At 54.2% G+C, this 15,268-nt stretch overlaps 1 protein-coding gene across 4 annotated transcripts in view; it reads left to right on the forward strand.

Annotated features, from left to right (window-relative positions):
* NAV1 (neuron navigator 1) overlaps window positions 1-15,268 on the forward strand; it is a 244,343-nt gene that overhangs the window by 86,067 nt on the left and 143,008 nt on the right. For all 4 annotated transcript variants that reach the window (XM_049634335.1, XM_049634332.1, XM_049634333.1 and 1 more), the window contains exon 4: window positions 10,087-10,881. In XM_049634335.1, the coding sequence (XP_049490292.1) occupies window positions 10,087-10,881 (795 nt within the window). The remainder of the gene's footprint in view (window positions 1-10,086; window positions 10,882-15,268) is intronic.

Genomic DNA, 15,268 nt, shown 5'->3' on the forward strand with positions numbered 1-15,268 from the left:
CATTATGATATGGCTGCCCAGGCAAAGGGACATAGTCACAACACAAAACTCATATTTGATGATTGGTTTTATGCACCTTCTGAATCTGGTTTGTGAACACAGATTAAGATGCTCTCATCTTCAGGGGTGATATCATCATGGCGTTGGCCAGACAACCTCGGTTTGGACCTTACGTGTTTCTCTCATCAGGTTTTTGGGTTTCCTTGGCCTATAGTAAGGTAATAGGATTTATTACAAATGGGTCAGTTCTGCTCTAAAGCAGAACATAGAGTAAATTATCTTTGAGGTTCCACTCAGCGTTGTGATTCAATGACCTTAAAACAATCTACTGTGCATGGGCGGGTCGGATTTGATTCTAGGTTTGCCCACATAACAGGATACATGCACACAGGCAATTCGGGTGTCTTCAGACAACACATGGGCACAGCTGCACATATACAGTCTACCCTCCTCTTCGCCTGCCTGGTGTTCCCCCTCACAGGCCTGAGGTTGCCATGACAACTGATCTGGGCTGGTCCTGGTCTAAGGGCAATGTACCTGGGTGTTGCAGAGCTCATCTGGAGCCCAGTGTGCAATGAACACCCCAATGGATGTGTCTGGGACAATTGCCATGGCGACATACAAAGCCAAACACATGTGGGAAACATCTAAGACTTCTTATCCCGGTCTCTTTATTAGCCCGAGGAGCACAGGGATCTAATTTTAAATGAATGCAATTTTAGGGGCGCCCCGGTGGCTCAGTCAGTTAAGTCTCCGACTTCGACTTAGGTCATGATCTCACAGTTCATAAGTTCGAGCCCCGTGTCGGGCTCTGTGCTGACAGCTCGGAGCCTGGAGCCCGCTTCGGATTCTGTGTCTCCCTCTCTCTCTGCCCCTCCCCTGCTCGCACTCTGTCTCTGTCTCTCTCTCAAAAATAAACAGACATTTAAAAAAATTTAAATGAGTGCCATTTCAGAGTACTCTAGCTTAGGTGCTTTCCTTCGGCCTTCCCCTGCTCTAAGGCCATGAGCAGAGGGAGTAGAGATTTTCCACCTAATTTCTTACGTGACCAATGAGAACACATTTCATTACATGGGGAATGTAAGCTTTCTCTTAAGACCACCCAGCAAGTCAAGAAGAGAATCGGGACCCCCAAGACTTGAGAATAGGGAGGTTCCACAGGGATCCTGGACTTTTTGGTATTGCCAAGTCCACTGGAAGTGACCTCAGGACAAAGGTCATGAGGTGAACTATCAAGGGACAGGTGGCGCTGTAGATCACCACGGGAGTAATCCTTTGACCTTGTCCCCACTCCCAGGATTCTGTGGGCCAGTTTTAATGTGGCTGCACTCCTAGACCCCCATGCAGACCTCAGGTTCAGTGGGCTTCCAGGTTACAGGGAGCAGGGGTGGGATTAGGCCTGGACCAGACGGCAGGCAGGAGAGCATGAAAAGGCAAGGTTACCAGGCAGTGGAGCCAGAGTGGCGAAGGCCTTGAGTGCTGTGTGAGGTCCTCATTGGCCTCTAGACCACCAGGTTTCAGCCTTGGAGAGCCCTGTCCTGCAACCGGGCACACTGGGCTTCACGCTCGGGTCCTGTTTCCTTGTATGATAAGAGGTGACTTCCTAGGGCCTACTGTCTGCCCCTCCCGTTTCACAGAACAGGTAGGCTCCTGCCTGCTGCATCCCCATCCTGTTGCCATAGAGGCTTATGGGAGATGCATCCAGGCTGCTGTGAATGCTGAGGAACTCTACAGTTTAGAATCTCAGCCTTTCTACCCTCCTAGAAGCTCTCTCTCCCTGAGATAGGCCAGAGGGTAGACTAAGGCCTGTGGCTCCACTCCCAGCCTTTGGTTTGCTGCGCCTCACTTTCTCCAACAGGCAGGCAAATAGCAAATCTCTTCCGAGCTTACACTCCTGGCCTTGTGGCCCAGAAGAAAAATTTCCAACCCTTGGGCTCAGAGAGCTTCCTGGGGACCAGAGAGGCCAAGCCAGGGCCTTGCAGGATCTATAGAAATGGCACAACTACCAATGCCTTGGCAAAGCAAAGGTAGCGCCCAGGCTGGGAGGAGGCAAGTGGATCAATCTGGGAAGGCTTCCTGGATTAGGACCTTGGAGGTGTGAGTAAGCTGGCACATCCAGGTTGGACCACTATGCCTACTGGCCCTTTTCTTCTGCAGATGGCAGTGAAGGGTGGATCTCAAATTCCAGTGGGGACTGTCACATGTGTTGGGGAGCCTGGGCTGTGAGGACACCTGGTCTACTCTTGCCTCTGTCTCCCAGAGGTGTAGCAAAATTCTCCCCATGCCTCCGAGTAGAGCAGAGGTAGAGATGTCGGGAAGGAGAGGGCCTCAGTTGTGCTATGTCCCAAGGTCATTCCCCTGAAGAATCGGAGCTTCCCTTGAAGGGGCAAAGAGAGGGTCTGCTGGCCTCCCTGTGGCCCGAGGGCTGCAGAGAAGGAAGAAAAGACGCTGCCGGGCCATCATCCCAGGGCCTGGTTCCCATTCCAGCACACCAGCTGCAGTGTCTCTCGCCACGGGGTATTGAGAGGTCACCGCTGTTTACAATCCCCCACACATCTGTTCTGAGTCACGCATTCATTCACTTAATCGGTCGTCATCTTCCAGCTATTTCTGAGAGCCCACTATGTGCAAAGAGCTGTGATGGGTTTTGAGAAAAAATCCATCATCGGTAGACCCAACCAAAGATGGACCCTTGGGAAACACAAATGAGCGAAGAAAAAACGTTGGCGCTGGAGGTTAGGAAGTTATTAAAGTGGCTGCGGCGAACTGTGTGGAGAGGGTCGGAGAAGGCGTCCTAGAGGTTCCATCTGGCCTCGGGAAGGGCCAGGGAGAACAGAAGACTCCAATCCTTTTTCTAAAACCGGCTGCTTCTAAAGTCTTCCCTTGTGATTGATGGCAAGTCCAGTCTTAGGATCGTCCAGGCCAAAATCCTTGGGATAAGTTCAATTCCTACCAGTCCCACACACCCACTCCCGGTCTATCAGCAAATGCTAATGGCTTCAAAATATAACCAGAGTCACCACCCACTTCCAAGCCACTGTCCTCTCTCACCTCGGTTGTTGTGACTGCTTTTGCCCATGGGCCCAGCACAGCAGCCAAAGTGACCCTTTTGACGGGGGAAGCCAGGTCATGTCACCCCTCTGCTCCAAACCTGCCAGTGACTCTCCATCCTACTCAGAGTAAAATGCCACATCCTCGTAATGACCTAGAAGGCCCTCCACGCACTGCCCTCCAGTTACATCTCGGACTTCACTGCCCGTCACGGTCCCCTCCTTCCTTTCCAGCCACGCTGGTCTCCTTGCAGTCGTTCTGATGGGCCAGGCGCGTTCTCCCACAGGGCATTTGCTTGGGCTGTTCCCTCTGCCTGGACATTCCTCCCCCAGATAGCCATATAAATTGCTCCTTCTCTTCCTTCAGAGTTTTACTCAAATGTCACCTTCTTACTGAAGTCTTCTTTGGCCATCATATCGAAAATTCAACCCCCTGCTCCTGGATATTTCATATTCCCCTTCCTGCTTTGTTTTATTCCTAAGAACTTTGCAGTAGCTAACATTGCTGTCTAATTTATGCCTGTGTCTCCCTTAGAATGGGAGTTCCACGAGGGCAGGCATTTGGGTCTGTCCTCCACCACTCCTCATGGCTGGCATATGGAAGGCACTGAACAGGAGGTGAGCAATGGGGAGCTGGTTCTCTGGACGCAGACAAGACTGTGCTGAGCATCAGCTAGGCCAGCAGCCTCCAGCCTGGCCTTGTGCACATTTTGAGCGTCCCGGAGGTCCCTACTGATGGGTGAAATGACGTAGGGGGGGTGACACGGCAGAGAAAAGGGCAGAAGGAGGTGAGGAGCAATGCTGGAGGACTTTCCACAGAGACGTCGGTATTGGAATCTGCTAGGGAGGTGATGAAAACAACCTCATCCCAGGGATCTGAGCAGGGCAGACTTAAAGAGGGTGCTTGTCACTCGGTTGGCCTGGCCCCAGGTGGGTGGGCTAGGCTTGCAGAGCCATGTGACTAGGCGCCTAGCCTTTGCTCTCCAGATCATGACTGTGAGCTCATATCAAGAAAACTCTTCCCTCCTCCCTGCTCTGACTGGGCCCTTGGGGGAGCCACGTGTGGACTCACCTGCCCACTATCCCCTCCCTCAGATCCCCTCTTCTCCCAAGGTCACCTTTCAAGGTCAGCATGGCAGAGGCAGCCTAAGCTCTTCTTTCTACCTTCTTCTCTCCTCTCTCCCCAGTCCAATGGGTAGGAGACCCCCCACAGACAACCTGGATTGCATCTGTTTCCCGGCACATGGTGTGAGAATGTAAAATCACACAGCAAGCCTTTCCTTGGCTGTCTGCCTATATCTTCATTCCCCAGATTGCTTTAAGTTCTTGGTCAACACATGTGGTCAAATCACTCATCCCACCCCATCACAGAAACTGCTATTACCTTTGGAGATAGAGGAGTGGGATGGCGAGTGCTTCTGGGGAGCTGGGACCTGGGGACTTTTCATGATTCCAAACCAGCCTCTTTTCCCACCTCCTCTTTGGAGACTGGGCAGGATCCAGTTGCCCTCCACAGGGCACTGACATCACCAATACCCACTTCCTGCCCAGCCAGGCCTCTCCCTCATCACATAGGATCTCTCTCATCGGACCATCGCCAGCCTATCTGTTCTGCAGCTGGGGAAAGAGGAAATGGCAGAGTGGGAGGGGCTCGGGGCGGGTTTGGGGATGGTGTGACAGGGCAGGTCCCTCTCTTTTTAGGAATCACTCTAGGAAACATTCTGCACATATTGGCTTTATCGACTGATGCTGGAATGGCTGTTGCCACGGCAGCAGAGGCTCCCACTGCAGTAGAGGATGGTGGGAAACTCAAGGGATGTGAAAGGAATCAAAAAAGAACCAGATAGAGGGAAAGGTCGCATTAGGGAGCGTCTGAAAGTTCCAAGATGCCAAGGTGACATTTTTTTTTTTAATTTTTAAGGAATATTTTATTTATTTTTGAGAGTGAGAAAGAGCGTGAGTGGGGGGAGGGGCAGAGAGAGCGAGAGCGAGAGAGAGAGAGAGAGAGAGAGAGAGAGACAGAATCTGAAGCAAGATTCAGGCTCTGAGCTGTCAGCACAGAGCCTGATGCGGGGCTCGAATCCATGAACCGTGAGATCATGACCTGAGCCGAAGTCCGTTGCTTAATCCCAAGATGGCTATTTAAAGAGGCTACCACATGGCCATGGCCCTGCCCTTTAGAGAGTGGCGGCGGGAAGATGAGCAGTACCAGGCGGATGAGAGAGGACTAGCACTCAAGGGGATTAGCACTGAATTAACTCATGAGATGAGCATGGAAGGTGTTTTCTATCTCATAAGCTGACAGGTGGCCTCTCATGCAGGAGTGAGTTAGAGGGGAGGGCGGAGGGGGGCAAGCGCCTCACTTCTGGACAATCTTCTTGAAGGAGGCAGAGTTTCAGGAGCTGCTTATTGAAGGAAAAGAAAGGACTTGGGGTTTGGGGCACAGGATATCCCTCGAGAGGAGGCACAGGAACACAGAGGAATAAAGAGGAGGATCAGACCAGGCTGGAATGCAGGAACCAGAGAGGGTGGAAGATGACTGGAAGAAAGGAGGATCAGGGGCAGTGGGCCTCTGGGGACGAGGACGTGCAGGTGACAGAGCAACAAGTGGAAAAGCGCTTCATGGCAATCCTGAAGATTAATTTTCCAGGAGCAAAGCTACAAACCTACCAGAGACAGAGGCCAAATGAACCTCGGGGAGAACGTGTCAAGTTTGCCTGCAGCAGGATGCACTGGGTGGAACGGACCACAGCAAAAATAATGTTTCTTCGGTCCGATGGCAACCAGTCACTCTCTCCTTGTCCGCTAAAGAGATGATTCTATGTGCAGGGAAAGAACCTAGAGACAACAAGCAAGGGCTACTGTAACCTGGTCAATCAGAGAACAAGTGTCCCCAGATTCTTGAATTGCTAGGAAAGGTGAGGTTCCCCTGTGAATTAAGTATGTGTCCTGCAAATTAGGGAATTGACCTCGGAGTGAGGATGAGGACTTTATTTATTTATTTATTATTATTATTTTTTTAATGTTTATTTATTTTTGAGAGAGAGAGAGACAGACAGAGCATGAAGGGGGAGGGTCAGAGAGAGGGAGACACAGAATCCGAAACAGGCTCCAGGCTCCGAGCTGTCAGCACAGAGCCTGACGCGGGGCTCGAACTCACGGACCGCGAGATCATGACCTGAGCTGAAGTCGGACGCTTAACTGACTGAGCCACCCAGGCGCCCCAAGGATGAGGGCTTTAAAAGCGATGGATTGTTTGCTGTTTCATTCAAGGTGGCCCACAGGAGGGGGAAGAAAGGGCGTGGTTATCCAGAGATTTGGCACCATCGATCAGGCTCAGTCCCTTCCTTGAGCTGGGATCTTGTGTTTGGGCATGAGCACGAGTACCTCACGTGTGCCCAGAGAGAAAATTTCAAGACTGGCTTCCTCCTTTGGGCACTCTCTGTGCCCGGGGCAAGTTCTGACATGATACCGCCTAAGTCCCTTGAACCAGATCTTTATTGCTTGTCATTTCCTATCTGAAATCACAAGCCTTGGTTCCACCCCCGAGTTTCCTAAGCGCTAGACACAGACTCCGAGGCCGGTCTGCATGTGCCCTCTGGACCTTCTGGTAAATTTTTGCACCCAGCCCCTTTCCTCAGCTCCTTTGAGGCCTCAGGGCGTGAGCCTGGACAACCTCCTGCTTCCTGCTCTCTTGATCTGAACCCTTTCCTTACTTATACTGCTTAGTATTCTAGAAAGCCTTCACCACCTCCTCCACCTGTCCTGCCTGCCAGCAGTCTCTTATTGTTACACTCACAGGTATCCAGCACCTACTAAGGAAGTACCGGACTTTGGGATTACAGCAGTGAATGAGACAGCCAGGGTTCCTGCTCTCTAGGGTTCAGTCTCCCTCTTGTCATCCCTGTAATTAATGTACAGGGACCCGTGTCTGCCTATCTGTGATGAATGTGTTGGTGTATGTGACATTGCTTTTTCACAGGGTCAGGATGATTGTTTCCCCAAATCTGTATTGTCTCTTTTGTATTCCCTGTTAGATACCGAGTTCTTTCAGGGCAGAATCTCCATCTTTCTCCGTATCAATCGAGGCCCAGCCAAGGGCCCATGTTTCTTACCAAACACCCCTCTGCTTGAGAACTCTGTGTTCTTGGTACTGTGGTAAGCACATCCTCTTAGTTATGATCCCTGTCCTTGCAGAGTTTGTGGCATCTCAGTCCAGCCCTAGGATTATGGAAGGCAGAGTTCTGGGGACACTATCAGGACCCAAGGGTCATACAGGGTACAGGCCCCGTGTATAGCGCTTGGGCCTCCAAATCCATTTTACTGACCCAGATGCTCCATGCAAGGTGGTGAGAGACACGGTGCTGCATGCAGAAAGCTCCAGTGCTGGTGGGGGAGGCAGACATGTACACAAATACCTCTCACACCAGGCAGGCTGTGATGATTAGTGCTAGGAGAGGGGGTGAACCATGAGACTCAGGCACAGGGTTCTTTAGAGTCTAAGGAGACAGGCAGGAAGCTAGAGAGAGGGAGGTTGGGGATGGGGTGGGCAGATAATCTGACAGCTGGCACGTTCTGGCAAAGAGTTCTTGGGGTGCCTGGCCGGGTCAGTTGGAAGAGTATGCAAGTCTTGATCTCAGGGTCGTGAGTTCAAGCCCCATGTTGGGTGTAGAGCTTACTAAAAAAATAAACTTAAAAAAAAAAAAAAGAGTTCTTAGGGCTTTGCAGTCCCTAGTGTGTGGCTCCATCTGGGGCCTACCCCTCCTAGAACAAGCTTTGTTTCTAGAGACACCCCCTCTGCTCTCTCCTGTCCCTCACTTTCTTTTTTTATTTTATTTTACTTTACTTTACTTTACTTTATTTTATTTTATTTTATTTTATTTTATTTTATTATTATTTTAACTTGACATCCAAATTAGTTAGCATATAGTGCAACCCTGATTTCAGGAGTAGATTCCTTAGGGCCCCTCCCCCATTTAGCCCATCCCCCCTCCCACACCCCCTCCAGCCACCCTCAGTATTTTCTCCATATTTATGAGTCTCTTCTGTTTTGTCCCCCTCCCTGTTTTTATATGATTTTTGTTTCTCTTCCCTTACGTTCATCTGTTTTGTCTCTTAAAGTCCTCCTATGAGTGAAGTCATATGATGTTTGTCTTTCTCTGACTGACTTACTTCACTTAGCATAATAGCCTCCAGTTCCATCCACGTAGTTGCAAAGGGCAAGATTTCATTCTTTTTGACTGCCATGTAATACTCCACTGCATATCTATACCACATCTTCTTTATCCGTTCATCCATCGACGGACATTTGGGCTCTTTCCATACTTTGGCTATTGTGGATAGTGCTGCTATAAACATAGGGGTGCATGTGTCCCTTCGAAACAGCACACCTGTATCCCGTGGATAAATGCCTAGTAGTGCAGTTGCTGGGTCTAGGGTAGTTCTATTTTTAGTGTTTTGAGGAACCTCCCTACTGTTTTCCAGAGTGGCTGCACCAGCTTGCGTTCCCACTGTCCCTCACTTTCTTGCCTCAGAACCATTTGCTCAGGCAGCTTGGTGCTGACTTGGGAAGCCATGGTGGGAAAATGGGTGGTGTCGCCCTCTACTGAGGGACAGCTCTGGGCAAACTGCTGCCTGCTCCAACCCTCTTGGTCTCTGTCTCTTCGACCCAATCTTTCTTCCCAGAGCCCAGGTGGGAGGGGGGGAAAGGGGCTAGGAAAATGTCGTCTTTTTAAATTGCTCTGCAGTCCCACTTTAGATCAGCCTGGCAGGGGACCCGTCCTAAGCCTCCAACTGATTTGCTAGGTTTGACAAAGCGCTTTACGGTTCCAAAGTCCTTTTGCCCATTAAGCTGGTGTTATAATCACTGTAAGAGAAGAGAGTAAGCCAAAGGGGCACAATGACTTTGACAAGGTCATGCAGTCAATAGAACGGGAACCTAGTCTCCTGATCCCAAGAGTTGGTCGTTTCCTCCATGCCCTCCCCAGTGAGTTCTGAGCCTGTCTTTCCCCGGCCACATCAGTCCCATCCCCTTTGCCCTACCTCAGGAAGTATCCCCTACCTCAGGAGGGCGGCCATGAACCTCCGAGACTGAAGTAAGATGGTACCCGGAGTTTCCAGGAGGGAAACCGCAACGTTTTGGAGTGAGGGTGGGGGGAACCAGCAACCTGGATACTACTGCTCCCCTATCCCTCTCCCAACATCTCTCCCGGACCCCACGAGCCCACCTTTCCTCCTGCATCATGAGCTGCCCGGTCTCAGTCCCTTTTCCCTGCGCCCCACATCTCCTCAAGAGATCCTTTCCACGGCCCCCCACACTCTGGGCGCGGCAGGAGATTACCGTGCCCTCGGAGAACCTGTCCCACCTCCGCGTGGAAAGCCAGGAGAAAAACTGGTGGGATCCTTTATCTACCCCCGACCCCCTACTCATCCGCCCCTGGATCTCCGCAGCAAATACCACCCCCTTCCGAGCCAGAAATAGACACACGCTCGCTCTCCCCCACCTCCCTCCCTTGCGCACACTCCTCCCCTCCTCCTGTTTGCTCCTCCGCCTTCCCCTCCCCTTCTTCCTGCGCTCGGAGCTGCAGCCTGCAGCCTCTACTCAAGCTGGCGGGCGGAGTGCCGCGAGGGCGCTGCCCGGCAGTGCTCTGCCCGCAGGACTGACAGGCGGGCAGGCGGAGGGCCGGGATCCGGGCCTCGAAGCACCTCTGAGCGCCCGTGGAGCTGCCGTGCTTCCTTTCTTCCTTTGATTGATTTGTAAATTTTAATTTGTATTTTCCCCGCCCCGCCCCTTTCCCTCCGACCCCGCCCCATCGCTCCACGGTTTCCTCGCTCTTTCCTTTTCCCCGCTTCCTTCCCTGCGTTTCTTTCCCCTGCGCCCTCGCTCGCCTTTCTCCCTCCTCCCTCGTTTCCTCCCCCTTCCTCTCCCCATCTTCCTCGGTTTCTTCCGTCCTTTCTCTCCCCCTCCCCTCCCCCGCCTCCTTTTCCCTGCGCTCCCGCCCCCCCCCCTCCGCCCCCGCCCCCGCCGTGCCTGCAGACGCGCGGATCGTCCATGCGCTCCTCGCGGGCAGAATGCTGGGCAGCAGCGTCAAGAGCGTGCAGCCCGAGGTGGAGCTGAGCGGCGGCGGCGGCGGGGACGAGGGCGCGGACGAGCCTCGGGGCGCCGGTAGGAAGGCTGCAGCGGCGGACGGCAGAGGCATGCTGCCCAAGCGCGCCAAGGCGCCCAGCGGCGGTGGCGGCATGGCCAAGGCCAGTGCGGCCGAGCTGAAGGTCTTCAAGTCCGGCAGCGTGGACAGCCGAGTCCCCGGCGGGCCGCCCGCCTCCAACCTGCGCAAGCAGAAGTCGCTCACCAACCTCTCGTTCCTCACCGACTCGGAGAAAAAGCTGCAGCTCTATGAGCCCGAGTGGAGCGACGATATGGCCAAGGCGCCCAAGGGCTTGGGCAAGGCGGGGTCCAAAGGCCGCGAGGCTCCGCTTATGTCCAAGACGCTGTCCAAGTCAGAGCACTCGCTCTTCCAGGCAAAGGGCAGCCCGGCGGGCGGCGCCAAGACCCCCCTGGCTCCCCTCGCGCCCAGCCTGGGAAAGCCGAGCCGGATCCCGCGCGGCCCCTACGCCGAGGTCAAGCCGCTTAGCAAGGCTCCTGAGGCAGCCGTGAGCGACGACGGCAAGTCGGACGACGAGCTGCTCTCCAGCAAGGCCAAGGCGCAAAAGGGCTCCGGGCCGGTGCCCTCCGCCAAGGGCCAGGAGGAACGCGCCTTCCTCAAGGTGGACCCCGAGCTTGTGGTGACCGTGCTGGGAGACCTGGAGCAGCTGCTCTTCAGCCAGATGCTGGGTAAGTCTTGCCTCCCCGCCCCACCCCTGGCTTTCTCCTGGTCAGCTGCAAGGGAAGGTGGGGGAGAGCGGAGCCCCTTCTCTTTCTCCTCCTCCCGAGAGGGCTCTCCAGATTTTGGCCAGGTTGTTAGGGGGCATTGGGCCCAGATGTGCAGGGCTGGCCTACCTCCAGATGCGCGTGGCTAAAGTGCATCTTCTTAAAGATGTCACCAGGCAGGAGCCCAGGCTCTGCCCTGGCCTGCTTGAGGTGAGACTGGACAATGGTGTGGCGCTCACACGTTCTCAGAAATAGAGCCTATTAGCTTCCTCTATTTTTAAAGCCCAGAATCCTAATATGGCACAATCTGGGGCTGATGGAGACCTCAGCTGTGTTGTGCTCTGTGCTTGGCGAGAGAGCATCCAGCATTGCTAGGGGAGAGTCCAGTGAGAGCCCGGATCTAGAGGACAGATGTGGGGAAAGCAGATGTGAGGGCTGTTTGGCCCCAGAGCCGAACTGAGGCTCCACTTCCTCTGTGGATCCCCGATGGGAGCGCGAGTCGGATTTCCCGGGTGTGGGGGTTCTGGCAAGGAGACACGTCTGGGGCCAGGGGGCGGGCGGGCGGCCAGCTGCGCGCATCTGGATGTGCGTCCTATACCTCGGCCCAGGCTAGGGCCCAAAACCCTACCCCCAGGTTTTTTTGGTTTTGGCTTTTTTTTTTTTTTTTTTTTTTTTTTTTTTTTTGGAGAGTGTGGAAAGGTCTGGGCTTTCGCGCGGAGACTCCTGGTTGACTGGGAAGCCTTTGCCCTTTGGCTAATAGAAGCCGAGAGCGGGCGGGAAGGAAGGAACAAAGCTTGCCCGGGCGGAGGAAGCGCAGAGAGCTGCTCCATTGTTCTCCGAGCTTGAAGAGTCTATGCAAAAAACCCGGAGCGGGCCCCGGAACTGCGCTTGCTTTCCCCGGAGAGCCCTCTCCCTGAGAGGGATAGATCCGGGATGTGCAGGACTCAGGGCTGCCGCGCCTCGGGGGCAGGCACGGGTCGTGCCGGGACCATGGGAGGGCGGCGGCAAGGCCTGGAGCCCGAACGGGCCGCCTTGGCTCCGCGGACTTGTTGCGGTGGCTGGGATGTGGGTCCTCCGGCGCCGAGGGACCCGAGCTTCCCGGGTACCAGGCAGGCTGCCCGCCCCGCTGGGGGCTGGGAAGGGGCGTGTCCGTGCGCGTGTGAAGGGGCGGGGCCGACTCGGGCTGCGGTCCGGGGACCGGCTGGACGCGGTGGGGCGGGTGGGGGTGGATGGAAGGTGGGGGTGTTCGACTGGCAGCTCTGGAGAAGACTGGTTGGACCTGCTCTTGTCACCCCAGGATCCCCAGACCCCCGAATGGCCAGCATGAGGAACCGCTGACCTGGGGCAAGAGGCCTTTGGAGCTTTGGATTGGGGGCTTCTCATAGCAGGCCGCGTGTGGGCTTTGCAGGGACAGTCAGGAGACAGGACAAGGGCAAAGAGGGGAAGAGCAGCCTTTTCCCTCGGGGAGCCCCTCCAGAAGGCCTCGGCAGGGACAAGTGGGGATTGGGGGCTGAGGGGGGACAGAAGCTGACAGGGCAGCCTCTCCCTGCAAAGGGAGTGTGCCACCCCTGTGCTGAGTGCCCTCCTCAAGGAGCTTACAGTCTAATGGGGTGAGACAGATAATGAAGAAATAAAATAATTCCAGACACAGAGAGGGCTATGGAGAAAATGAAAGGGGACCCTGTGTTAGAGGAGAACTGGAAAGGAGAGGTCTTTAAGCTTAAGGAGGTGATAATTGAATTGTGACTGAGGCCAGAGGAGGCACCAGGCAGGCAGACTGCGGGAGGAACATTCCCCGGGCACTAAGAGCACTAAGAAGCAGGTTTGGATGGGGTGTGGATGGTTCTCAGGAGAGGAATTGAGTATCTGACTGTCTCCTGGGGAGAGGAAGGGAGTGTCAGGGACTCAGAAAAGTAGAGGGCACAGCTCTCTTTTCAAGGTCAGGGCTTCACCTGTTTGGAATGACTTAGCCAATCTGGGCTGTCCCCAGGCCTGCAAGACCCAGCACCGTCCCAGGACCTGGCTGCCTGGTTGAAGCTCTCTTAGTTGCTCTTCAAGAGGCAGTAACCTCAGAAACCCTGACAGATAGTTCTAGAGCTGACTGGGGATGGGGATGGAGGGCAGGAGGGGGGCGGGAGCTGAGCTGGGGGCCCTTACTCCTGTTCAGCAGTTGTCATTCCCAAAGCACACTGGCGCTGCAGCCTTTCAGCAACCTTGGAGATAAGGAGAGAACACCTCCCTCCCCACCACTTCCCAGTTGGGGAACTGCAGAGTAAAAAGCCTCTAGGGCCTTAGAGCCACCTCTAAGTTAGTGATGGAAGGCAGGTTCTCCTTGTGTTCCTAAGCACTGGCTTCATTTGGGAGGCCCGATTAAGAAAGGGGAGTCAGCAGGTCAAGAGGGGCCTGACCAAAGCAAGTGTCTCTGGACATAGGCCACCAACCTGCCCTGATGACCCCATAGAGGGGCTGAGAGGCTAAGATCTCTGGTAGGCGGAGAGAGGTGGAAAGTCTGGCAATCATGCTGGACTGTTTAGGGCTTCGAGAACCAAGGTGGGGGTAGGGCATGCAGGTAGGTCCTAGAGGGACAGTGCTTGGCCTCACAGGGTGGTGGGGAGGGGAGGGAGTGGGAGCTGCTGTCTTTAGGTAAAACTTCTCTTCTGTGTGAAGGTGGGAGTTGGGGTGGAGGGTAGACTGACGTGTTTGGGGGCCAGGGGACAATAGAGCTGGATCAGTCTCTCCAAGCCTATGAAGATGTTCTAGGTTGTCAGGACTGACCTTCACTGGAGAGCAGGGTGGCTCCTGAGGAGAAGAACGGCTGTCTTGATGCCTCAGGATGTTGAGTAAAAACAGAGTATTTGTTCCCTACCTGAGAGGCTGAGGGTCAAAGGTTACACACTCCTTAGCACCATCCCAGACCCAAAAAGCTGCCAAGACCCACTTTCTTGGGGAGGGTGGGGAGGGAAGGAGGAGTGAGGCAGCCCCAAATAAGAGCCTTTCTGGAATAAAAGAGAAGAGCTGAAATTTGATCATTCTCTTCCCAGAAATCAGCTGGAACCCAGATGGTCTAGGCAGGCTCCCTACCCCTTCCTTTGCTTTAGAAGCTGCCAAATAACTAGGGTCCCACTGGGGAACCCTGGAAACTTGGAAGGCTGAGGGGTGAGTGCCCAGGGAAATATGGGCCAATCCCAGCAATCAGATGCCTTTGGACCCTGGCATGATAATCTACATCAAGCAGTTTGGCTCTGAGAGGAAATGTTGCCAGGCCTGGAACTGGGGACAGGGTCAGAGGCTGCAATCTTGAGTTCCCTGTCCAAAAGTTCTAAGCTCTGTGACCTCCCCTGGAACTCAGTTTCCCCATTTGTGAATGAAAGAGACCCCACCCCCATGACTCTTCCCTACTTACAGGGCTGGGGAGGGGGATGCAGATTAAGGTGATCAGACCTTGAAAATGTCCCAGGCCATTTCAATACACAATACCATCCCAGACCCCACTCTTCCTGCCTTATCAGCCCTGGACCTAAGGATCTCAAAACAAAATCAGTCTGTTGAGCCCCCACACAGTCAGTTTTCCTTTCTTCAACCCTCTAGGCAAAGGGACAAAATAAGACAGCTAAGGCAGCCCAAGGTCAGGGTGTAAAGAAGCCGAGGCCTCTGGAGTTCCTAGCCCCACTTCCTCATGGTGTCTGGACCCTTGTGAGGGGTTGCCATGACAACAGTTAGGCCCTCAGAGGCTGAGGGCAAACAGAAGAGGGGAAGGAAGTCCAAGAAGCCATCCATCTCTAAGCCAGTTGGCTGATGTGGGTTTTGGAGGCGTGGTGAGGGTGGAGTTTAGTCTAGAGAATGTGTTCTGGGACCCTTTGAATAGGGGGAGGGCAGAAATTACTTTTTCTTCCGTGCACTGGGTGGGGGTCCGGGTGGGAAGAGGAGTTACAGTGAGTTCTCCAGAAAAGAACTGATGCCCAGAGGAGACAGGTGATGTGTGCAGGCTCACCTAGCACCCTCAGGTCAGAGGCTCCACGCCCAGAGCCACTCCTGAAGCCTGCCGGGGAGTTCCCCGGAGGCCTAGCCGGAGCACGAGGACACAACTCACTAGCCTTCCTGGGGCACAGCAGTTTGCCAGAGAGTGCTTGTAAAGTCACAGGCCGAAGGAAGGACTGTGGCAAGGTGTGGCGGTCTGCAGGTGAGCATGTATGTGGAGAAGAAATTGGCATAGAACCTTCCAGCTGTGAGGCCTCCTGCCTTCCTCAAGCCTGGCACTAAGGGGAACATTTCTTTACTCACTGCTCGGAACTTTTCCTTCCCAGTCTAGGCTTTAGTGCTTTTGAGGGGCCCCAGTCGGGTCCTGGTCCTA

Source organism: Panthera uncia, chromosome F1 (assembly GCF_023721935.1).
Source record: "Panthera uncia isolate 11264 chromosome F1, Puncia_PCG_1.0, whole genome shotgun sequence".
Taxonomy (NCBI): Eukaryota; Metazoa; Chordata; class Mammalia; order Carnivora; family Felidae; genus Panthera; species Panthera uncia.